This window comes from Ascaphus truei, chromosome 4 (assembly GCF_040206685.1).
Source record: "Ascaphus truei isolate aAscTru1 chromosome 4, aAscTru1.hap1, whole genome shotgun sequence".
NCBI lineage: Eukaryota > Metazoa > Chordata > Amphibia > Anura > Ascaphidae > Ascaphus > Ascaphus truei.
Genome location: NC_134486.1, coordinates 232,784,389 through 232,811,106, shown reverse-complemented (window position 1 = coordinate 232,811,106; position 26,718 = coordinate 232,784,389). Strand labels below are relative to the sequence as shown.

General features: G+C 41.5%; 1 protein-coding gene across 2 annotated transcripts in view; it reads right to left on the bottom strand.

The window, feature by feature from the left end:
* Positions 1–2,802: 2,802 nt before the first annotated feature.
* The window catches only part of TMEM181 (transmembrane protein 181), an 83,335-nt gene continuing 59,419 nt past the window's right edge, over positions 2,803–26,718 (bottom strand). For both annotated transcript variants that reach the window (XM_075597001.1, XM_075597002.1), the window contains exons 10-17: positions 24,509–24,600; positions 23,005–23,062; positions 22,397–22,499; positions 16,643–16,694; positions 14,557–14,639; positions 13,410–13,499; positions 8,927–8,993; positions 2,803–3,749 (exon numbers count right to left, since the gene is read on the bottom strand). In XM_075597001.1, the coding sequence (XP_075453116.1) occupies positions 3,671–3,749; positions 8,927–8,993; positions 13,410–13,499; positions 14,557–14,639; positions 16,643–16,694; positions 22,397–22,499; positions 23,005–23,062; positions 24,509–24,600 (624 nt within the window). In that variant the 3' untranslated portion in view covers positions 2,803–3,670. The remainder of the gene's footprint in view (positions 3,750–8,926; positions 8,994–13,409; positions 13,500–14,556; positions 14,640–16,642; positions 16,695–22,396; positions 22,500–23,004; positions 23,063–24,508; positions 24,601–26,718) is intronic.

Below are 26,718 nucleotides of genomic sequence, written 5' to 3'. Positions count from 1 at the left end.
CCCCCCACCCCCCCCCCTCCCTTTCCCCCTCTCCTCCCTATTCCCATCGGACCTTGCCCCCCCTTTTTTCCCTCCCCTCCCTTCCCCCCTCCCCCCACCTTCCCATGTTTTCTCTTCCATTCCCTACTTATTTCCAACTATATAATTACTATCTTATATGTATATTTTGAACGTCTCTGACATAGAAATCTGTATACCACTGTTTAATTATCTATCCATGTCACTAGAGAGGCTCAACTCCTAATTATTCTATATATACCCCTGATTGTCTACAACAGATGTTTGATAAACAGTATAGCTTTCTCATTTGTAAAAATTATACCTGCAAAGATGTATCTTGCTCTATGTATATACATACATTAAGGACTGTGGATGATATTATATATAGCTACATATTAGACATAATGAAGAATATTGTACATAACCATACAAATGATATAATGATGCCCTCCATGTTCTCCATTTCAGAGTAGAAGATTGCTTCTATACATGTTTATAGTATTGTTTTTAACTCTGTATGTTGTCATTAGTGCATGTTGAGTTTACAGCATGCAGTAGCTTCGCTCCTGATATAGGTGTTACTCCCCTTTTCCTCCCTGATATCAGTGAAGCATTCGCAACCTAAGGAGCTCATTGGTCCAGGGTATGGACCAATCAGATTATACCTTGACGATCCCGCGCCAATGGCAGATGACGTCATCAATCAGCTGGAGGCAGGGGAACTCCTATATCAGCTGCGGTAGCCGCAGTCTGTTTAGTATTCTCGTTGACAAAGGGCGACGGCCCGAAACGCGTTCGAGATTTTTAACATATCCCATGCCATGATGTCTACCATGGAATAAAGGATTTTTAACAGCGGTATCTAGCCCCCTTCTTACTGCATTTGCTGTGCTCCGTTCTTTCCGCAAGGATATCTTGTATCCAAGTATTAATACTGTACATCTATATACTGCAAATATATCAATCAGAGCTGGGGTCTAAATATTAAATATCGATCTAGCTTAGCTGGCACCCTTTTGGACAATCATCTAAATCGGTTAACATATCACCTACCATATCAGTTCAGGGCACAGCCTACTATCCATATTTTATATCAAGCTACGCCCACGCTGAATTTGATAAGAGCTTTAAATGTAATAGTAATTTTATTCAACTTTACTTTATTGGTGACGTTTGTTTATGTGCTGTACGTTTGTGTTTGTCTACCCAATTATTTTATAGTTGTACCCAACTAATAAAGGTTACGTTTTAACCCATTCATTTATCTCAATCACCATAGGCGAGTGCTAGCATATAGGGGCTTCTTTTTCTTGCCTAGGCAAGTTGTTCTACATATATCTACTGCCCTAGCACCACCTTTTATATTAGACTGTAGCAAGAGCTTCCCTCCCTCCCCCTTTGAATATTATACACAGACAGAGTGACACAGATCAGACAACGAGCGGGGGGGAGAGGAATTAGCAGGAACCCCCATCACGGAAGACCAGATGATTATACCTGGATCACAAGCACCAGACAGAATGGACTTAAATGAACTAGGTTAATATTGGCCAGAGCGAACAGGAGCAGCAAAATGCACACTAACAGGCTTAACTCACCAAAACAGAGGGTTACAGGGGAATCCTAGCTCACCAGGTGCTGAGCACTGCCGTGGTTAACTTACCCAGGATGTCTTCAGATAAAGTGGCCAGAGAGGTCACAACAGTCCCTTTTACACACACACTCACAGTCAAAAATAAAAGGATAATAGGATGTAAATATCCCCTAGGAGTAGCTGAATGAACTAGCAGCTCCATATACCAACAGAGGGATATGGAAGCATAACGTACTAGTGCATAAAAGCAAGAAAATATACCACTGTTCTTGGACTTCGTTTAATACCTTTTCCCACTGGATTACTACCTCACTGGGAGTGGTTTGCACTTATTATTCTTGTATTGTTGTGTATCTATCTATATAATTGAAAACATTGTAGGTTTGCTGTTCTTATGGGCAATCTGATTGGCTCGTCTGTCACTCAGCCTCTGGCCAATCAGATTGGTCCGTGCCCAGGCCCCGCACGCGTCTCATTGGCTTACTGCCACACTCACCCGCCCACAGCTGGGCACGCACAACCACCCGGCCAGTCTCCTGTTCTCCTCCTCACCCCGCGTAAGTAGGATCAGTGCTTGCGTTGTAAGATCTCTTAAATATACATACTTCACCATATTGGCTTTTCTTTCTTTATTTTAGGTTTTTCAGTTCCCCCATTACTGGACATTCAAAGTCTGTATCCACTTGTGTGTTTTTTATTGAAAGCACAGTGTATGGGCTTGTGCCTTTTGTTATATTTTCTACATATGTTTGGTTTTGTGTGTGTCCTACACATGATCGCGCTAATTTTTCATCTTTTAGTATGTAATATTTTTATTATCACCAACCCACGTGTCTGGATTCCTGCAATGATCCTTTTTTGGGTTACCTTTAATCGCTTGGGTTAAAAAGTAGTTAAGGCACAATAGCGTTAAAGATAGATGCCACCTGCTGTAAAACAAATACAAATTTGAACCAACTAAGTTAGTAAAAGTCAGTTAGCGTTCATGTGAAAAACTGCAATTAGAGAAAATTGTGCTTATAACTGTAGTATGTTTCTTTGGTGCCATTGTTACATATTTTCGGGAGTACTTCGCTGACGAGTTTAAGATAATTGGTCAATAAAACAGTGTTCAACCTGCCTCTTAAACCAGACTAAACTACAGACAGATGATAAATCATACTGTAATAAATTACACACGGCTACAAAATAAACACTGGAGACAAAGCTGTAAGAACAGGGCCCGTGGTTCGAGACACCATGATTTAATCACCAGCTCAATAAAACAAAATCCTTTAATATCTTGCTTTAATGTAGAACAATTAAAAAGCATGTTTTTTTCTGTGTGTCCCCTAGAGACGCAAAACCTGCTGATGGCAAAGATGTGCAATTTAAAAAAAAAAAAAAAAAGAATTAATAACCATATATTTTACCAGACACACCGTTTAGGAAGTCCTGCACAAGTCAAAGTCACGTACAGTAGTTAGCATGCACATTAAACATTTTCCCAGTGCTTTTTTATTTTTAATTGAATGCCAATTAAGTTTTTTTTACATTTTTTAAATTGTTTGCACTACTGGGAACATCCTTCATCTAGACCATTTCTTCCCTTAAAAAAACAGAAACAAGCATGTGATTGGGTATGTATGAAGACATTTAAAATAAAAAAAAGGGGCACATCTGCAAATATTAATTTGAAGAGTAGTGAAGCAACTGATTCAGTAAAAACAGACACAATATCCACGTTTACGAAGAACTGAGGTCATTAAGATGAATTCAAGTCCACCTCCTTAAAACGTAAAAACGCGCCAGCAGTATATTGGGTTGAACGGTCATTATTATTCTTGGGTTAAATGTTGCTTGTGTTTGCCATCATTGCTGATCACAATCCACACACGGCAGACAGTGGTCCATCACTAAAACCTTACCCGCATCAATATTTACAGTTTCGCATTTATTCGTTATTCAGAAAAGAGATCCTTTGTGGAAGGAGTGCTTTCCATGGTAAGCAGATGTGCCATGAAAGCAAAGAGTCCATACGGGAGAAAGTTTCTTTCGCCCTCTCTTGGAAAAGAAGATCGCCCGACACTGGCAACCTCAATCGCTATCAGACTCCGCTTTATATTTGGCTCGAATGGCTTGGCCGTTCTGTAGTGGCATTTCCTCGTAGTCACTCCTGTAAACAAAAGATAATTGGTTATAAACCAATAAGCCATACAGGTACAGTTATGAAAACATGTGACACTGAAGTTTGCATATACTGTATGAAACTCGTAGCACAAAGAAAATCTCTTAAGATAGTAAGATACCCAGGAAATTCAACATAAAAAATAAAGTGGCCAGTGTGTAACTTTATAATATACTTGCTAAGAAACCCAATATTCCTGGCCTCTGATTTATAAGAAGTTCTCATTATTATTATTTTTTTTAAATAATGGCACACCTACTTTGATTTTTAAACTACAGACGACTGAACGTGGCTTTCTGTGATTCAGAATCCTTCATGAACTCTATTTGATTTACGTCATTCAAAATCCATCCCATCGGCTACAATCCATTTTGTTTCCCCAGACTATGTTGTAATGCTAGTTTCATAGTGTGAGAAAGGTTGTGGGATGCGAGAAAAAAAACATATTTAAGGAAAACTACCGATTTGTAGGAAAGTTGGAATTGTTTATGGAACAGAGGGTGGTACACAAAACATCTTGGGTACAAGATGGAGTCTGTCCAAGGCCAACATAAGGAGTATAGGCTTTGTGCCCAGACTTTTGATAAAGTGTTTTATATTCTTTTATTATTGTTTCATAGTAACAAAGCCATGCATAGGTTAATCTGTAGATGAAGAAATTACTATATGAATCTGTTTTTGGAGTAGAGGCGTCAGAACGAAGCCCCGATACCATCGAACGATCAAGAATGCTTTATCATTCCCCGTCCATAGCATGTATTAGTTGGCCTGTGACTGCAGATAACGCTTTATTGGTATTTGCTTTACAATAAATAAATGAACTGCCAAGGAGATCTGTTTTCGGATATTTCATGTGATATTGGATAAGACGAAACGCATGATTATAAATCAAAGAACAATGTTGTTGCTCAATGACACCCGTATTCTTTTTATATCATGGTTGTTATATGAGCACTAAACTAAATCAAATCTTTTCACATTTTCTTTGTTCTTCGTGTTAAATCTGTATCTAATGTTTCCATTTTCACCTTTACTGTTAAGTTCCAAGCTGCATTTTTGTGCATCCTTCTAAATTTGGTCTTGTTCTTTAAATTTTCAGGTTGTCTCAACACCCTGGTTAAGAATCTCTGTTCGAGAGCATGTAACCTTCGGCAAGCAAAAAACCTTCAGTTCACTGTTAGTCCGGTTTAACTGCTTATTGATCCATCATGTTTACACGTGACATATGACAGCAAAGCAACTGCAACAAAGGACATCATGGACTGTTAACGTGTGCAGGTTGACAGTATTGGTGCTTTATTCCATGGAATCCAGAAGGTGTCACTATAATGTGTTTCCATTGCACTGAAAAGCATTCAACACTTATCTGTACTGATACTGCTGACACTGCTCACCCCCTCACAGCCATCCCAGCCAAACATAATGCAGTTACAGTAGCATATGGAACCAGTTCTAATGAAGTATACAGCATATGGAACTTGTAGTACTGAATTTCATAGCATATGGAATCTGATTTACTTGACATGTATATTTACATATTTAAACTATTTAATGTGATACTTTGGCACACACAAACCCTTCTATTTGAGTATTTGTTCTACTTATGTGCACATCCTTTTGTACATTCGACATGTTTAATAAAAAGATTGCAAGGACCAGAACCAACGAGATCAGAAACTGGCATCTTAATAAAAAAAAAAAATTGAAACCCATTATCCATTGAAGTCTTCAAGACAAACTGATCGGTTAAAACTACATTATATCTAGCAAGGACTATCCTGGCATTTTCCTTTTTAAATACATACTGTAGCCTTTCTTGGAAGAGAGTCCATTGTGTGTTTAATAAAAGTATATGTAATTTGATGCAACACGTCATCAATTGTGCAGCAGATCAATGACAATATTTCTAGAATGTTTCTAACCGCCAAAGAGAAATGACATGGAAGGTTTGCAATTACCTTGGAGCCAAATAAGAAATGGGTAAGGCCATTTTAACGGTCCTAAATAGTCATGGGAAAAGATGGCAAATGTAAAGGCTGAAGGGGAAGGGCGGGGAGCAAACCATCATGCATGCTGCCTTTACCCTGATAATAATGCAAATGTTAGTTCTCTTCAAAGCAAACATTTTATACTGGTACAAAGTAACCGTTATCTCAGCGGTATTAGTAAAGCAAGGTTTGGATTCTGGTAACCTCTCTCTCAAGGCCTACAGAACAGCAACTAAAGAGACTATAGACCAGGCACCAAATGCTGTGAGGGTGAATTTGTTGGGGCATTTAAGACGCCCTTGTGTGTACGTTGGTACTTGATGGCTACAATACATTGTTACTGATGTACGTCTGTGGTGCACACCCTATTCTTTTATTGTATACCCTGATAAGGATATGGGGGGGGAGGGAAGATGAGACCCTTAAAAAAGGGGTAGCATCGACAACTATTTTGTTTAGACAATTATCTCTTGACAAAGCGCATATGCGAAACGGCCTTCGTGAAATCCTTCACTGGACCACAGAGATTGAGCCTCTAACATCCACGGACAATTTGACATAGTGAGGTCAATACCGCAAGTATCCTTAATAGGTCACGCATGTGCCTAGTATAAATGGGATCACAGACCCTATAGTTATGTGTATCTATACTATTTTAAAGGTCCAGAGACGGAGCACTTATATGCCATATAGGCACAGAATCACTATACTTCAGTTGTCGGTGGACCCATACCGTTGCTAGGTGGTAGTAAGCTACTTACCCAGTGTGAATAGGGGTTAATTACTACCCTTTATCCCCAGGGGCGTTATACATTAGCAACACTCGCTATTGTCACCACTATGTATTGTGGCATCGTGTGGGACAGTGCCTGCTATTTATCAACAGTCAGGCATTAATCATTGCTCCCATTCCCTTTGGTTCTCGCTAGACATAAGACCAATATTATTTTTTGTGCCCCACACACAACTATTGTATATATTGGTTTACTCATCATCTGGCCTTAATACCAGTACCAGTGTGATTCACTTAACTCAGACTGGGCATATCTTTCTAATTATGGCAAATTAACCATGTAGTCTCTCTACCCTGGCCTAAGAGATACACAGGTGGACTAGAGGCACTGATGCATTTTTGGAGTTGTTAATTAACACAGCAGTTGCAAACATTACCTGTTATTACCACGGTATATGGCTTCAAGCAGCGAGTTCCTTTATTCTAGACCGAGTTCCTTTATTCTGGACCGATTTACACACAGGTACCAGAGCAATATATGCATTTGTAGCTGTTAATATACCACAGCATATGCATATATATCCGTTACAACTATGGTATATTTGAACCGTTCTTACCACGGCAACCATCACCACGGCACATTTTAATATAGTTACTATAATAGCGTGGTCGTGTGAGGGGGGGGGGGGGGGGGGCTGGACTATAAACTCCCTTTCTCCTAGTAGGCTCAATTTTCATGCCTCCTGTTAACCGTTATTACCACGGTAGATGTTCATTAATATAGTTTCAATTGTAACGTGGTCGTGGGAGGGGGGGAGTTGGCTTAGAAACTCCCTTCCTTTTTGAAGGCTCAACTACTATCCGTCTGGCTCTTTTAGCCATTGTAACACTTGTATTATTCCGCTGTCTATGATTATCTTAGATTGTATTTGATGGATTAGATCTAGATACATGTATATATTTCTACACCGTGAGCAGCACAGTGTTGCACCAGGGACATATCTTAACCCCCATTTTAAATATTGTTATACTATTAAAAGTCTTAATTATTACATAACACTCATTTCGTAAGTCCTGCCGCTTAATTGATTTACATCAACATTAATTTACTATTCCCTTCGGAGTGATATTGAGTGCTTGTATTAGTAGGGTGACGAGATTTACAAAAGTAAAAACCGGACATTAAAAAAAATATTTATAAAACAAATGACATCACCAACTGCACCTCTTCTCCTTTATGTCTCTCCGCCCCTCTCTGTCCCCCCTTTTCTCTCTCTTCCCTCCATCCCTACATTCCCCGTCTCTCTGTCCCCATTCTGTGTCTCCCCCCCCATGCTGTCTCTCGCTCGCTCTCCCCCCCATGCTCTCTCGCTCGCTCTCTCCCCCATGCTGTGTCTTCCTCCATCCCCCATGCCGTCTTTCCCCCTCCCCCCATGCCGTCTCTCTCCCCTCCCCCCATGCCGTCTCTCTCCCCTCCCCCCATGCCGTCTCTCTCCCCTCCCCCCCATGCCGTCTCTCTCCCCCTCCCCCCATGCCGTCTCTCTCCCCTCCCCCCATGCCGTCTCTCTCCCCTCCCCCCATGCCGTCTCTCTCCCCTCCCCCCATGCCGTCTCTCTCCCCTCCCCCCATGCCGTCTCTCTCCCCTCCCCCCATGCCGTCTCTCTCCCCTCCCCCCATGCCGTCTCTCTCCCCTCCCCCCATGCCGTCTCTCTCCCCTCCCCCCATGCCGTCTCTCTCCCCTCCCCCCATGCCGTCTCTCTCCCCTCCCCCCATGCCGTCTCTCTCCCCTCCCCCCATGCCGTCTCTCTCCCCTCCCATGCTGTGTATCTCTCCCCCCCATGCTGTGTCTCTCTCTCCCCCCCATGCTGTGTCTCTCTCCCCCCCATGCTGTGTCTCTCTCCCCCCCATGCTGTGTCTGCTTCACTGCTCTCTGCTACCCTCCCCCCCCCCCCCCCCCCCCAGAAAAAACGGGACATATTAAAGAATGTCGGGCAGCTGGGACAAACGTTAAAAAAACGGGACATATGGTCACCCTATGTATTAGGGGCCTTTACTGGACCACTGGCCCATCTGGACCTAGTGATAACCAGTAATATTCTTTTTCTTGTTTAGACAATTACCTCTTTCAGGGCATACACTACCACAATGCACACAGACCATGTAAAAGCTGGTGTGTGTGTCTGTGTGTGTGTGTGTTAACACCTTGAAAAGTGACTTATAATGTCTGCATTTCTAACCTAATTTTGCAATTTCTGCAGGTCCCTGCAGACTAATAAGTTTATGTCCAATTCCACGGACAGCCTCTGCGGGAGCTTGGAAATTGGGGGGGGTATGGGTGAAAGCAGTCTGAATACTGTATCTAACCAACGGATACAACGGCATCAGAAATACGCCACATACATTACATGCATTAGTAATGTTTTAATTACAATAGTCTTACTTACCCATAAATTACATCATCATCAGAGTCATTCAGCATTGAAAAGGCGGGATTATCTTTCAGCTGAGACTCTGCGAGAAAACAAATGGCATGGATCCATTTAGTAACTTTATTTTTTGATAACACACCATGTGTAGTACAGTGCTGAACAGCTAAATCATGAGAAGTACAGAGACAAAACAGAAACTGATATTTGAATAAGACATTCAAATAAGCATGGAGAGAATTAAATCTATCCTCCAGAGAGATTTTCAGTCTGACAGACATACAGCACAAGTAGGAATATGCACCAACTTTCCATATAGTTCATTGGGGATTTCAGTGTGCAACAGGGTCATTTTGATTAGTGTGAGGGCTGTGTGTTTAGTAACCTTTCTGCAACCGTGGTATACAAGTCATATTTGGTGTTCCCTACAACTTTTATGCAGAGACTGAAATCCTTACACCAAGTAAGAGTTGCATTCTACATCTGGCATGACAAGTGCTGCAATGCAATGTCCCACTGGACCAAAGATTAGGCAAAACAAATACAGCAACAATATACAGCTGTACTACAAGTTAACACACTATAACTACTGAAAATCTTAAAGTGCCATTTGTATTAACAGTTTTAAGAGAAGTGTACACACTTATTCAAAGTTTATTCCTTTGGAGAGGACTAGCTAAATTATTGGTACCTCAATTTGCCTAACTGATCCTCGCAAAAAATGCACACACTATGTGCGGTAACATGAGACCATGAACACACTCTTAAAGGCGCACTCCCACATATTTTTTTAAAAATAGGTTGTGTAAATAAATTATGTTGATTTGAGCAACGGGGACACCCTGCATCACGAGATACTTACCTCAGAAGGGAGTGCCCGTATCTCTGCACAGTTTAAATGTCATGTGAGCCAACAGGAAGCCACAAGGCATGATGTCATGACTTCCTGTTGGCCCGCAGGACATTTAGAGCCGCCATTTCGATAGCTCCACCTGGGCTGCTACCAGCATTCCCTTCCGAGGTAAGTATCTTGTGAAGAAGGGGGTCCCCTGAAATCGACACGGTTCAGTTCCGGAGACCCCCTGCTTCCAAACTTACACACAGAAAGTGCCTCTTTAAAAAACATGTATTTATTTTATCAGAAATAATGTTTCTTTCCCCAAGTGACATTACTTCCAATAACGGTTGAATTAAGGAAGGTGCAGTAAGGACAAAGAAAAAATCAGCATGGTGATAAATTAATAACCTGTCTAATATTTATGAGTAAACACTAGGGTAGAGTGGGGGGAGGGGAAGGGGAAGAGAACCCTCGCAACTGCTAAATCTATATTCTCCGAGGTGCTACTATCTGGGGTGAATAATGAATTGATACTGTGGGTAGAATAGAACCCCAATGGAGAGCACTCTGCAGATGCACAATATACAGGGGACAGGAATAGGGGTGTATATGGTGATGAGTGAATTGTGCACGTTAAAACACTTTATTAGAGTCTTGACTCAAGGTTAAAATACAGACGCTAAATACCAAAATAAGTGAGACTCATGTGAGCCAAAAAAGCGCAGCGAAAGTAAAATATATGTACCAGGTCTCACGTGTGGAGTGTGAGCTAATATCCCTGATGATATGTGCAGGTTACAGCTAGGTGGTATCAAAACCCCATTGGAATCTGTGAGTGTAGTGTTCAAACACAGACACAGCCACTAGTGGCTGAATATACACACGTTCCGGGTAGTGGTATGTGTGATAGTAGTCTTAATCACACAATATACACAGGTTGGTACACCAGGTGGGTGTGATACTAGTCTTAATCACACACTATACACAGGTAGGTACACCCGGTGGGTGCACATATAGTATACACGGTGGAGTATGGCAGGTAAGTATATCTGCTTCTGTGCTCCTGATCAGCAGGTCACTGCTGTGTTGCCTGTGTACTGCTGCAAGTCTAAATACTGCAGCAATATAAAGAGCACTCACATATACTCTCTAACCACTACCGTTTTGCAGCTGTCATAGAGGGTGTATCTGCAACAAATTAGGAGGTCGTGCATCCAGTGGGTGGAAAAAATAAAATTGTAGTACACAAGTAGTGTCTACATACACTCAGAACCATAAAAACGTGAAGAGCTGGTCACATAAAGAACGAGCAGAGATCGTGGTAATGCTCAGTGGCTATGCATACATGGGCTAATGCTCCGTTACTCAATAAACCCACAGTCTCTGCTCGTGTGAATTAGGTAGAGATATAGTCTTTCATGCTAACTCTCTGTATGGGAGTTAGTTTGGGTGCAGGACACGCTCCGATCACGAGAGTTAGTCCCGCCCCCCTGACGTAATGACGTCACTGCCAGGCAGGGGGGCGGGACTAACGCTCGTGATCGGAGCGTGTCCTGCACCCAAACTAACTCCCATACAGAGAGTTAGCATGAAAGACTATATCTCTACCTAATTCACACGAGCAGAGACTGTGGGTTTATTGAGTAACGGAGCATTAGCCCATGTATGCACAGCCACTGAGCATTACCACGATCTCTGCTCGTTCTTTATGTGACCAGCTCTTCACGTTTTTATGGTTCTGAGTGTATGTAGACACTACTTGTGTACTACAATTTTATTTTTTCCACCCACTGGATGCACGACCTCCTAATTTGTTGCAGATACACCCTCTATGACAGCTGCAAAACGGTAGTGGTTAGAGAGTATATGTGAGTGCTCTTTATATTGCTGCAGTATTTAGACTTGCAGCAGTACACAGGCAACACAGCAGTGACCTGCTGATCAGGAGCACAGAAGCAGATATACTTACCTGCCATACTCCACCGTGTATACTATATGTGCACCCACCGGGTGTACCTACCTGTGTATAGTGTGTGATTAAGACTAGTATCACACCCACCTGGTGTACCAACCTGTGTATATTGTGTGATTAAGACTACTATCACACATACCACTACCCGGAACGTGTGTATATTCAGCCACTAGTGGCTGTGTCTGTGTTTGAACACTACACTCACAGATTCCAATGGGGTTCTGATACCACCTAGCTGTAACCCGCACATATCATCAGGGATATTAGCTTACACTCCATACGTGAGACCTGGTACATATATTTTACTTTCGCTGCGCTTTTTTGGCTCACATGAGTCTCACTTATTTTGGTATTTAGCGTCTGTATTTTAACCTTGAGTCAAGACTCTAATAAAGTGTTTTAACGTGCACAATTCACTCATCACTATATACACCCCTATTCCTGTCCCCTGTATATTGTGCATCTGCAGAGTGCTCTCCATTGGGGTTCTATTCTACCCACAGTATTAATATTTATGAGTGTCTGCTGTCTCGGCCTAAATTAATGAGATGCCCATAACTACTAAATTCCACTTGTATTTAACTAGCTAAAAGGGCAGTTTATCTTATCAGATAAAAAATTAAAATAAGTATTTTCAGCAACTTACCAGTGTAATTGGCTGCCTGGGGAAGGTTTAAATCACACTAAAGTTCATATTTTACTTATTTCTATTTTGTGAAAAATGTATACAAATTGCTTCTGTGCTGCTAATCTTTATCTGTTTGACCAATAGTGGCACTATACTGTATTTACTTTGCAAAGAAATTACCTAAACCAACAGCTTTGATGACTGGCAAGCATATGTCTCACGAAAAGGCCTTTGGTAAAAGATGATAAAACCCCTTCACAGCATTTATTTACCATGGAAGTTTTAAAAGTTGAAAAGATTTTAAAATACTTATTGTTTGCCTTTAAAAAAAAAAATTATAACTACATTTATCCAATAAGCACACCACTGTATTTCATTCACTTGCATCCTAGGCAGGACTGACCCTTTAAGCTTAACTGCACCTGTGGAAAATTCAAGGATTTTAAAATAAAACAGTTTGAAATACTTTTTACAAATCTTAAAGCAGCAATCCACCCATATCAAGTTTTTACTTTGTCTGGGAAGTCACAGGTACAGTAGCTGAACTTTAGCTCCAGAGTCCCCAAGACCTCGCTCCAGAGTCCCCAAGACCGGAGATATTTACCTTTTCATTTATAATTTTTCTGGTCCCTTTTGGGAAATCAATGTCGCCGTTCATTACCTCCCTCCCACCATGGGCCAAAAGGAAGCCGTAATATCCCCAGGGACAGTCTCAAAAGGAGCCCAGAGGAGTTCCAACAGCTAAGAATAGCGCAGTTAAACTCTGGCTTGCCAACCCCCCACCGGTTTCTGTAGCGATTGTGTGGTCATGACAGGCCACCATTTCACGTGAATAGAAGTTGAGGTGGTTCCACTTCCGTTACAATCGCACTCCTCTCCTCCCAATGGAGCGCTGAACACAACCATAACCTACAAAACATGCATTAATAGGATGGCGTTCTCTGAACGTCGTAAGGGCCACATGCGTGCCAGAGCACAATGTTCAGGGAACCTCTTAAGAGAACCCTGAGGGTTAATGTGCAATGAATGGAATGTCATGCAGAATAACTAAAAGTTCACTTACCATACAGGGCATTCTTTGATGGCGAGTACACAAAGGCCAAAGTGTAGAGATAAAAGTTCAATAGGCCATAAAACGACAAAAACTCTGCAGGTGATACTAGTCAAGGAAATGGCTTGAATTTACCTTTAGATAGGGAATGTACTTCCCATTAAAACAGAATTTGTAGGTACAGTTCCAGGTTTATTTAAATCATGCAGTTTCGCAGCACTGCAAACAAAATTCCCAAACACTTAAGTGACCACCACATATAACATAATTGCCTAAAAAAAATGGGCTAGTACGCGATATAAAAGTTCACATTTGCCAACAACTACACAAAAGCACTGAGACATAAAATAGGTGCGGTACCTGCATTTTCTGCTTCTCCCCCCCCCCCCCCCATCATTTCATAAGAAGCCAGATCCTGAGCGACTAGTAATCAAATCAATCTCAATGCCAGGCAATCTCATTTTGCACAGCTCCTTTCGCCATTTCATACCCGTTGCTTAGGCAGCTAAGTGCAGTTTCTCACACAAACGCACTTGTAAGTTAATTTAATGTAAATATATATGGTACAGATATTTAGAAATGCTTTCAAACTGTGAAAATATAATTGAAGACTTTAAATGTATCTACAATTATATTACAATAGGTTTGTACCCCTTTAACTCAGACATGTTTTGTGATCTGGCCCCTTTAAAAAGAACTAGTTGAAGATCCCTGTACTACAGTATACATATGCATTAAAAACAGGTTACGGTTAAAATCTGTTAAAAAAACCCAAAGCAAACATAATGGCCCATATTACAAAGCGGTGCTATGCTGTAAGACCCCTTGCGACTCATTCACTTGAATAGGACATAGGGTACTCTCCAGCAGCAGAAGTTATATTATGGAAAAGCACTATTTGCAAATATGGGCCTATTTATCAAAAAAAAAACGGAACAGGAAAACATTATCTTAAAACACAATCTTGGTATCTCTTATGATATGGACAGTCAGCAAATAAATTATTTCATCTAATCACATATGCAGTTCATCCTATGAGCAGTAATTATCCAAGATTCTCACCTTGAGGATTTTGCAATACATTGCTCTGTAATGGAGCATGGAACCTCTACACAGCTACTTCTAAATTGGTCATTATTACTACTTAGAAAAAGGATATAATTGTGATAATGTGTTGACAGCTCAGCAACAAAGTTGTCTTGTAGGACTCGTGCTCCAAACCTTAGGTAAAGAATGGCAATACTGCAAATAGAAATAAGAGGGATGCAATGGAGTCATTGGGGAGATTCAGCAAGGGTTATTGGCAGTGAACGTAGGATCGAGCAACAATATTCATATAGGAGCTAACTGAATCCTAGCAAATTTGATATAACAGGCAGTGCTGTCTTTACAGTGTATGGTGAAGCAGCTAGAGAATTGCTACTAGTGTATGAAGGGTCATGGGTTCGATTCCTGCATGGTATGGTAAAATTATTAGTGTAGGGGGAGGTGTATGTGTGTTCGTTATCAATAAAGCATTTAATTTTAATAATAAAAATAAAAAAAATTTAAAAAATGGGAGATGTGCGCTGCGCACATGGACGTAGCCTGAGGAGAGAGAAGAGAGCTGCAGGGAGGAGAGAGGAGAGAGCTGCAGACAGGAGAGAGCTGCAGACAGGAGAGAGCTGCAGAGAGGAGAGAGCTGCAGAGAGGAGAGAGCTGCAGAGAGGAGAGAGCTGCAGAGAGGAGAGAGCTGCAGAGAGGAGAGAGCTGCAGAGAGGAGAGAGCAGAGAGCTGCAGAGAGGAGAGAGCAGAGAGCTGCAGAGAGGAGAGAGCAGAGAGCTGCAGAGAGGAGAGAGCAGAGAGCTGCAGAGAGGAGAGAGCAGAGAGCTGCAGAGAGGAGAGAGCAGAGAGCTGCAGAGAGGAGAGAGCAGAGAGCTGCAGAGAGGAGAGAGCTGCAGAGAGGAGAGAGCAGAGAGCTGCAGAGAGGAGAGAGGAGAGAGCTGCAGAGAGGAGAGAGCTGCAGAGAGGAGAGAGCTGCAGAGAGGAGAGAGCTGCAGAGAGGAGAGAGCTGCAGAGAGGAGAGAGCTGCAGAGAGGAGAGAGGAGAGAGCTGCAGAGAGCAGAGAGCTGCAGAGAGGAGAGAGCAGAGAGCTGCAGAGAGCTGCAGAGAGGAGAGAGCAGAGAGCTGCAGAGAGGAGAGAGCAGAGAGCTACAGAGAGGAGAGAGCAGAGAGCTGCAGAGAGGAGAGAGCAGAGAGCTGCAGAGAGGAGAGAGCAGAGAGCTGCAGAGAGGAGAGAGCAGAGAGCTGCAGAGAGGAGAGAGCTGCAGAGAGGAGAGAGCTGCAGAGAGGAGAGAGCAGAGAGCTGCAGAGAGGAGAGAGCAGAGAGCTGCAGAGAGGAGAGAGCAGAGAGCTGCAGAGAGGAGAGAGCAGAGAGCTGCAGAGAGGAGAGAGCAGAGAGCTGCAGAAAGGAGAGGAGAGAGCTGCAGAGAGGAGAGAGCTGCAGAGAGGAGAGAGCTGCAGAGAGGAGAGAGGAGAGAGCTGCAGAGAGGAGAGAGGAGAGAGCTGCAGAGAGGAGAGAGGAGAGAGCTGCAGAGAGGAGAGAGCTGCAGAGAGGAGAGAGTTGCAGATGCGGGAAAGTCCTCGTGCGGCAGCCATTTCACGATTATAACGCTATCCCGGTTATAACGCGGCCTCATTATGTCGACCCCGAGCACCGCGTTATAACGGGGTACAGCTGTACATACATACCTCACCTCTATTAAACCAAATTAGCATGACATTTCAGAAGACAGTGCAAGCCAGAGCTATAAAGCGGCCAACAATAATTCTGTTATACTTGTCTGTCCAACAAAGAACGGAGATGGTGGAGGATTATACAGTAAATATAAATAAATTGCACGGAGGGCCTTATATAATAATGTCTGATGCTGCCCATTGCAACATTAAGTTGGTAGCAGTTTCTCTATGATAGTGGTCAGATCTGCCGCTTCAGACCTAAACATGAGAAAAATTGCAGAAAAGTATTCCAAATGTGAGAGAATGTCAGGTAATCAAGTGGGGTGTAAGGTTTCACAGCAGGTAGAAACATGGACAGACTGTGGGGGCCAAGTACTCCTTATCTATGTTTGTGTGTGTTATAAAGATGCTGCTTAATGATGTCTTGGTGAATATCAAATACTTTGTTTTCCACAAGATAGAATGACAGCAAGAAATTAGGAAAGATTAAAAAAAAAAAAAACATAATAATTAGAAACATTTATTACCTGATAATAAGCACGACAAATGTTAAGGCAGTGAGAAACTTTAACCTCAGATCTGAAACAGTAGGGAAAAAAACATAATTGTACATACATATCAAAACTGCTTTCCTGGCTAATATCAACTTTGAACGCAATACAGTATATAGGAAAAAAGACATAGTGTGCTCTAAACTAACAGTATATCCAACAAAAGCATAAGTGTAATGTGGCAAGTAAATAGACTCAAAAAAAGTGAAGAAATGCAGCTGATTGGAATTGATGGCTATTAGAGAAGAAATGTATAGATACTACCAGCACAAGAAATCACGTAGTATAGAGATCGTAGATAAAATGTATGATATCAACTAAGATAAAAAGCACATAGAATAGTGCCAAACAGAGCATACATTAACACTACATGCAAGATACTAAAAACATAGAACAGATACAGATTTACCAGATGGCACTTAAGGGTGACGATATTAGCCAATGGGAAAGGCAACTTAGTAACAGTCCACACAAGAAAAGTAAGACGCCGCCGATAGGGAATGCACCCGCTCTCGGCTCAACGGTGAAAACAGCTCACGTGCCTGGGATAGGTTAAGGTCAGATCCCGGTATAGCTCCACCTCCGCCTCGTCACTGCTGGTAAGTGTCCGCTGTTTCGCTCGAGTCAACGCCGGTGAGGTAATGTACCGCTCCCGGTCTGCAGGCTCAGTGATCACGTGACACCATCAAGAGAGATGACGGAAGGTTTAAGCACCTGGTTTGGAGCTGTTGCACATAGTTGTTGGACACCACTCAGCCTCGTCTTCTAAGTGTTTGAAGCAATAGATATCAAAAAGCCATAATGGCACTAAATCGCTACAGTAAGTATAGAGAACAAACAAGTATAAAAATGGCACACAATTTCCTTTCCTACGCGTTTCGTATCACAAGTTACTTCAACAGGGAATGATTTTACTTTGGATATGTGTGCTATTTAAACCCTAAACGATTAAGAACTGGACGTATGGTATTGAGTTAATTAGTACAGCTTACAACCCATTGGTACGTCAATGAAGCAATTAGGCATCAGTTGCAGTTAACACAGAGTGGATCTACATAATCCCACCTCCTCAATAAAGGTTGAAAAAAACCCTAATTACATAGTTACACAATTTCTTAAAACCCTAACTATACATCACTAAACTAAACACGTGATAGTATTAAAAAGTAGAAAATCCTTTAGAACCCGAAATTACAAAAACAACATAAGAGCCACAGAAAAAAGGAACAACAATAAATCCCATAGTGTATTCAGATAGGTACACCTATCCTGATTAACCCCTTCACTCCACATGGGGGAGGGATAAGTTGACAGTATGAGGCTCATAGTGCCCACAGCTAACAGATAAAAGGAGATGGAACACCACCGTCAGACAGGAAGTCATAGTAATGAAATATCTAAATATTCATTTAACCCCTTAGGGATCATAGTGTCCAGTTGGAAAATCCAATAACTAGCCTGCTTTGAGAGTATTTTGACCCTATCGCCACCTCTCCTATCAGTTAGTATATATTGAATGCCCTTATACCTGAGAAATGCTGGGTCCTGAGAGTGATGAGTTTTGCAATGTCTAGAGACACTATGCATCTCCAGACAACTTCTGATGTTGCGGACATGTTCCGGTATAAATCTCCTCAAATGCCTCTTAGTTCTCCCTATATAAAAAGGAGGCCACAGGGGCATTCGAGGAGGTACACTACATGGGTTGTAGTACATGTGATGCAATATTTAATATCATATTGTTTATTTGAATTTGTACCCATAAATGATTTTCTATTTTTATTGATATACTGTATTTGCATTTCCCACATGTAAAATTACCCAAAGATTTGGGAGGTAACCATGTAGTAATGGTGTCGTTTTCTTACTAATATCACTTGGTGCAAGTGAATTTTTTTTAATTCACGGATTTCCTAAATATTACACGAGGCCTGGTTGGCAACCTACATCCCAAAACAGGATAATTTCCCAAGATTTTCCAATTTGTCTCGATAACATGCTGGATGACTGTGCTTTTACAGTTTTAGGTAGTTACAAATGGAACCGTTATTAAGTCTACATTTGAATATTTTGTTTTAGATGGTGACCTGATCTTTGGTTCCAATAGTTGATCTCTATCCATTGTTCCTGCACGATGCCAAACTTTGTAAATTAGTTCATAACCTCTATCTAAACGATCACGTGTTTCATTTAGTGATGTATAGTTAGGATTTTAAGAAATTGTATAACAATTTAATTAGGGTTTTTTTCAACTTTTTTGAGGTGGTGGGATCGTGTAGATCCACTCTGTGTTAACTGCAGCTGATGCCTAATTGCTTCATTGACCTACCAATGGGATGTAAGCTGTACTAATTAACTCAATACCATACGACCAGTTCCTTAATCTTTTAGGGTTTAAATAGCACACGTATCCAAAGTAAAATCATTCCCTGATGAAGTATTTGTGATACGAAACGCGTAGGAAAGGAAATTGATTGTGTGCCATTTTTATACTTGTTTATTCTCCATACTTGGCGATTTAGCGCCATTATGGCTTTTTGATATCTATTGCTTCAAACACTTAGTTGCTGGATACTGCTCAGCCTCATCTTCTATTTGCAACAGCTCCAAACCTTCCGTCATCTCCCTTGATGGTGTCACATGATCACTGAGGCTGCAGACCGGGAGCGGGTGAATTCCCTAACCAGCGTTGACTCGAGCGAGAGACAGACAGCGGACACTTACCAGCAGTGACGAGGCGGAGGTGAAGCTATACCGGGAGCTGATCTTACCCTATCCAGGGACGTGAGCGGTTTTCACCGTTGAGCAGATGCATTCCCTATCAGCGTCGCCTTACTTTTCAGAGTGTGGACTGTTACTAAGTTGCCTCTCTCATTGGCTAATATCTTCACCCTTAAGGGGCATCTGGTAAATCTGTATCAGTTCTATGTTTTTAGTATCTTGCATGTAGTGTTAATGTATGCTCTGTGTGGCACTATTCTATGTGCTTTTTATCTTAATTGATATAACATTTATCTACTCGCTCTTATACGATGTGATTTCTTGCGCTCGTAGTTTCTATACATTATATGAAACAGCAAATTAGAACCCAAATCACAAATCTACTAAAAAAAAAATAAAACAAATCTACCTTATACACAACTTTCATTTTAAGAATTGCTACTGAATCAGGGAGACTTTGTAGCAGTTGTTACCAATCCCAGAATCCCTTGCTTGTATCATTGTTATGGTTTGTGGTCAGTGCCCTCCCTTGGGAGGGTGGAGCGATTACAAGCCTGGAAGTAAAGCATTATTTAATTCTATTCTGCCACATTATGCTATCAAAAGCAGCAGAGATTTTTAGAGGGACATCTTGCCACTCGGGAAGATTCAAGGAAGTCTAGGAGAAGACTGTATAAATGCAGGCAAAACTGAAGAGTTCCTCACTGGAATGGGATTTGTGGCCGTCACCAAATCACCGCCGGTGCCCCACCATGCTGCAAGTCATCACCGGGACTAATGATGACAGGACACCTTACCGCCACTCGGATCTCCCCGCCGGCATCTTTAAAAAGGTCCTCAGCCACTGATCTCACCGCTGACCGCCGCCATCTTCTCTAAAGGTCCTTAGCCAATTAACTTCCCGCCTGCCGTCGCCATCTTTAAAAAGGTACTCCGCCACCGATTCAATGCCATATGTGAGTGCGCCCATTCATGCGCAGAGCTGGCATGCCAAGTGTCCTGCTGTTCACACAAATTGTAAAAGGGGGGAGGGGGAAAATCAGAGGCTGAGGACCTGTAAATAAGATGGTGGCCAGTGGGGTGATCCAATCGGCGACATGTTCAGAAGCGAGGTGCCCTGTGGTCAGCAGTGACCAGCGGCTTTTGTTGCTGCTAAGCGTGGTGGCAATTTGGTGGCAGCCACATGTCCTAGACCATTCCTTACTGCCTTTCCCTCTCTTCTTCCACCACACCCACCATAGTCTTACATGGCAGCACATGCTATGGGAAGACACCACCTTCATTAGTTGGGAACAATGTCAAAATTCACGGCAGGGACGATACCAGTTTATAGAATCCACCCCCACACTGGACTCATGGTACGTTCGAAAGCTTACCAATCATGCTCAAAAACTAGAGGGAAAAACAAAGAGAGAAACAACCCTACGGGTGGGAAAATCATGTGCCGCCATGGAAGACTACAGGAAAAGAAATTGAAACAATAATGTAATTCTCTGTTTCCTGGGTTTCTTCCCATGTTATGAGATATACCAAAGGAATCTTCAAAGATCATTGGTGTGCTAATATACTACCATCTACAAGACCTTCATACCGAATAATGCTATACACAAGAGCTAAATCATGTTGACCAGATATGATCTTCTTGGCCAATATAAATTATCGTGGTTGCTCTCATCTTTTCCTTCTTTATCAAGACAAGGAACACAAATATGAAAGAAAAAAAAATTCCCCCAAGGATGTCTGCACATCCCTCTGATTGGGTGAGTTACAGGCCGTTCAGCCTGAGACAGCCAATGAGGACACACATCCCACTCCCTGTGTTATAGGCTTAGTGGCCTGTCACTCACCCAGGGACAGCCAATGAGACTGCACATCCTGTGTAATGAGACTGTACATTGTCTGTGTCACATAGAAAGTGCTTGGGGAGTTCAAATTAGAGGTGAACAATACAAGAACTGGACTCTGCACTTTGGGCAGGGATTTCCTTTCCTATTGTCTGACTTTGCTGCACTTATTGTATTATTATAATTCCCTGTACTGTATTGTCTTGGTAAAGTATTGAGACCACAGTCTGGACCGAAGATGAGGCTTGTTGGGATCACAGTGACTAAATCGCCCGTGACATCACAGGATGGCACCTGAGGTGGTTTGGTGAACAGAAATCCCCCTATCCGGACTGAGGATCACTGTCCTCAATTGCTCCCACAGACTCAAACCCGCTGTTAGGGGCACAGAAAAGGATGGCAGCATAGGGCCCAGGTGGGGCACCATCAAAGCAGCGTGGCTAAGCAAGCCAACCTCCAAACAAAGGACACACAAACTGAGCAGCAAAGGCAATCCCAGACTGAGCCGGAATCTTAATAAAAGGCTCTGGAAGGGTAAAGTGAACATTCAGCTCGCCTAAGCTTCTCTGCACATCCTAGGATGGAGGGAAATCTTACTCCAGGCCTCTGCAGAAATAGCCTCTCCCTGGCAGCCATGCTCCAAGCAGACCACCACCAGGGTCTGAATGGCAATCAGCATCCACGCAGCCCGATTATATCAGCTGCCGACATAACCAGTCCTCCAAGCAGCCACAGCAGGACTTCAAATCCCACGGGTAGGGACCAAGACAACTTGACGGGGAGGGATTGTTGTACGACTATCCTCTGTCGTGAACTTTGACATTGGTCACTACCGAAACGGAAGGGGGCTTCTTCCCCATAGCGTGTGCTGACATGGGAAGACATCCAGGAATGCACTTTCAATAGGCAAGCAACCATTTTTTTTTATGGCAGGGGTTACACCTTGAAGTTAAAAAGTGCTCTCCCTTTCAAATTCATGCACATCCATAATGTTTACTTAATTACTTAAATATGCATGTAGTTAATAAAATATTTTATATACACATTTCATTTCTTGCTTTAACTTCACATTAACTCTAAGTATGTAACTTCACTTAGAACAATGATGTGTGACACTGAATGAGTTATCGAAAATTATATGGAATGCTAATTACGAGCTACTTACCAATATAGGGCATATTTCGAAGTTCGGAGCACGCACGTATGATTAAGAACAAAAGGTACAAAATGTACACAGAAGCCACCACAAGGAAGAAAATCTTCATTCCCTAGTTTGATACAAACATGGTTGGCAGTTATCAAAGATGTAAGCGCAATATCTATCTAGAACACAGTTCGTATGGCATGCAGTTTTAAAAACGCCAAATGTGGGAAGAACAGGTTTAATTAACAGACCAAAGAATTATCAGTTTGTGGTTTTTTTTTTTTTTACTATGCAGACATGCTACATGTCTACAGAAGAAAATGCATGACTACATTATAAAATATAAGACATTGTGTCAGCACAATGTCGGGGAGAGAGGGGGAATATATATTTGGAAAAGTATAGAATGTAGTACAGACCTATTTTCTTGAACAAGTCTGATTTAGTAGCTTTTGAGCTCAAATAAGCAAAAGAAAACATTTTGAAAAGCAAAATCATTAAACAAAATATAACAAATTCACTACCATTTGTGTTGTACACAATGGTCTGAACAATAAATCTTTCCCATTGAAGCGGCCTTTCACCTTGACATGTATTATGTATGCAGATGTTATGCCATTCCAACTTACCTGAAAATTGCCAGTATCTACCCTGTACTGGTAGGTGGGATCATGCAGTTCATTAACTCTGTTAAAAACAAAGCATACAAATAAATTATTATTAATAGCTGCACTGAATATGGAATGTATGATAAACATACAGATGTAGCAGTTATTGTACCGGTTAACACATTAGAATATTCTCCCAATCTTTGACCTCTTCCTTATGAAAGGGATACATATAATGGAACGTACTTTAACCAGTACTCCTTATATCGGGATCCAGAAATTCTTGTTCAAAGATAACACGAAATATCAGGTTATGCATTCCCCATCTCAAAGTGTTAGTGAGTACCATAGCGGCCACTGTATCTGTCGTTACCACCCAGGATAAAGCTCTGTAGAGTGACGCCCAACAGCTTTTGAAGAGAAAGTCATCTATATTGCTTTTGTGGGAGCTTTTTTCTTTTTCTTTACCTGGTCCTGTGTCATTTAGAGTAGTCTCTATTTGAGGAGAAATAGAGAGCCACCCCTTCACATACGTAAAAGATGCTGCATTATTACCAAGCAATGCCATACAGCTGCACTATAAGGACATTCCCTTCTCTTAGAGAGACATAATATATCAAAATACTGCCTATATGCACAAGACGGCTGTGATGATTTGTGTGGGCTGAGCCTTTAACCATAGCACTAAGTAATCAGAATTAAAGGGCATTTGGTTTGGATTCTGGAGATAGAGACAATTGTTGGAGCCAATCATGTTTTCTCAGTCATCTAAACAAATGTTTTATACAGTTGGAAATGTTTAGCACTTATATTTAGCACAGTAATTATCACGGGTGAATTAATAAGGAACATATTTTCATATTATAGGACACTTTTACAGCAAATAGATACAGGAATGTGTAATGCAGTCATGCAACCTGAAGATTTAAAGCGCAGCTCAAGCTGCCGTTAATTTTTTTTTTCTCGCATTCAATATGTGCATCAATACAATCTGCACACTGACAAGTGATTAGCTAAGTTGCTGATCGATTTGTTCTTAAGTATTCAATAGCTGAAGATTCGGCTTGGGGGTTCTTTAAATCACTGTTCGGGCTGCAGAAGAGTACCCAGTATGAAGAGTTCTCAGGATGCAAAGATCTGTGTGGAAGATCATGTGACCATACAGGCACTAGATACAATTAGTGCACTGCTAGAGAGGGCAAAAGGGGTGTGACAGAGCCCGTCTCAGAAGAGGAAGGGGATGTGACTTGTAAATGGTTGCTATAGAGACAGAAATGCTTGCTACGTTAGAATACCTTAAAAATATCGTTACAATTTTTTTTTTAAATCCGACAAGTATTTTCTCATAGTACAGAACTGATTTATTTATATATTAAAAAAAAAAAAAAAACATGTAAGATATTGCTTGAACTGCAGTTTTAAAACTAGAGTTGTGGTGCAAAACGACATCATAGTCATACACACACAGGCATCTTTCCACCAATGGCGTCACAGTTGCCATTAGATTCTGAACCACATTACTTACGTTTGCCATATTCCTAAGGTCACAGATGCAAGCCAGAGAAGCCCAACAATGAAAATCTTGGGTAAGTAGAATGTGAAGCACTTTCTCTCCCCCTAAAAATGAAAAGCAGTTCTTGTGTTAGAGATTCTCATTTTCACACTGTAAAACTACAAGCAATAAGTCACATGCAGCCTGCTCTACATGTCTCACCACAGCATTGTATAGTACAGTATGCAAATAACAAACACCCCCTTAATAAACATGTGTATGAAACTTTAATTCGAAATTTGCAAAGGAAGCATTCCTGCTTTAATCCATAGAACAAATATATGCGATGAGAGAAGTAAACTGTCATATTGTTAACATGAGAGTAAATTGTTTCGAGAATAACAGTTGTTGAGCGACTTGTTATGATAAAATCATGAGATATTATGTATTTTAATCCATCTGGTGCATCAGGGGTTAATGTGATTGGAGTTTTATGTTAAAATAACATCTGTTGGGGTTGTAACATATCAGGACTTTTTCCAGCTTCGTGCTTGTGCTTCAAATCGAAATTAATTTGGGGGCCTGTCATGGATAGACCAGTATCTGCTCAACGAAAGCTAAATGTTTGTGAGTGATTTCTAGTACATTCCACAGAGGGGTGACCCCGGGGTTATGCCCTCATTGAGGGTCTTTATTAAAAATTAGAATATCAAGTAAACGTCTTCTGCTGAACAAGCTAAAAATGACATGTGTATAAGTGGAACCAAGTTGCACATAATGATTAGAGACACGTCAGGTCTAGCAGGTACTAAGAGACAGATATGAATATTTCTCTTAATTTTAGGATTATGCTATTCATATTAAGTCTCATTGCGTCCGCCATGAGTGCCTGAATGTATTGATGCGACTCGTGTGTGTAAGTGTTAGTTGAGGAAAGTTATGAGTACATTTAGATATTGCAGGCTTCACGTAATTGTCATTTGGTAAGAGTTTTTGTTTTTCTCTCTGTCGTAAAACCGTCAATCTCACAGCTGATTTACGACAGGGGCTGGGTTTAGGTTGTGTTAAATGGGAAAGAATTGTATTTAAGTCTGAGCAAGGATTATGAAGATCAGATCTCAACAGAGGTGAATTTAGGACTAAATTCGTGATTTCTCATATTCGTGAACCGGTCGCCTCTCTGGGGAAAATCTATGGCATTTAGTAATGTATATTTTTCTTTCATGTGTTACCCTTTTATTTTAAGACGCTGTTTTGCATTTAATTGTAACTGTATGTTTTTCGTAATTCTTTTTCTGTTACCTAAGCCACACACACAAACACACAAACACACAAACACACAAACACACAAACACACAAACACACAAACACACAAACACACTTTTTTTCCCCAAATTTCACTCCAAGTATTCACTAATTTGCACCAATTTATATTCTATTTCGTAAAAAATCTGGGGAGGAGTCTTGGGAGGGAGTGCCCTTCCGAGGATATTTTTTAGGAAATAGAATATGAAATTATGCAAATTGACAGTGGTCGACAAATCACCCAAAAATCTATTCACCAAACAAAAAATCTACTCACCACCTATTCCTGCCCCCAACCCCGCTTTAAAAAAATAAAATAAATTGAATAAATTCCTAGTAAGAACAACATTCGTTTTTGACATAAGTTTATTTATTGTATTACATTATACTACAATTAGTCCTTGTTACGTGTGTGTGTGTGTGTGTGTGTGTGTGTGTGTGTGTGTGTGTGTGTGTGTGTGTGTGATCTTACCTGATCCACAGTCCAGGTACCTCATTCCCGCAATGTTATATGTTGGAGGTGAGGTGTTTCTTACCTGTCTTCTGGGTTAGGGGGGATTCCGGTGTCTCCTGTGTGAAGCTTGAGTCAGATCTGGAAGTAAGCAGTATAGGTTATTTCAGTGTAGGTATAGGGCAGTTAAGATATATAGGTTAAGTAAGATATCCAGGTCCAGAGTGTGACAAAGAGCGAGAGAGAGAGAGAGCGAGAGAGAGCGAGAGAGAGAGAGAGAGAGAGAAAGAGAGAGAGAGAGAGAGAAAGAGAGAGAGAGACACAGAGCGAGAGAGACAGAGAGACACAGAGAGAGAGAGACACAGAGCGAGAGAGAGACAGAGAGACACAGAGCGAGAGAGAGACAGAGAGACACAGAGAGAGAGAGAGACAGAGCGAGAAAGAGACACACACACAGGGCGAGAGACAGAGAGAGAGACACAGAGCG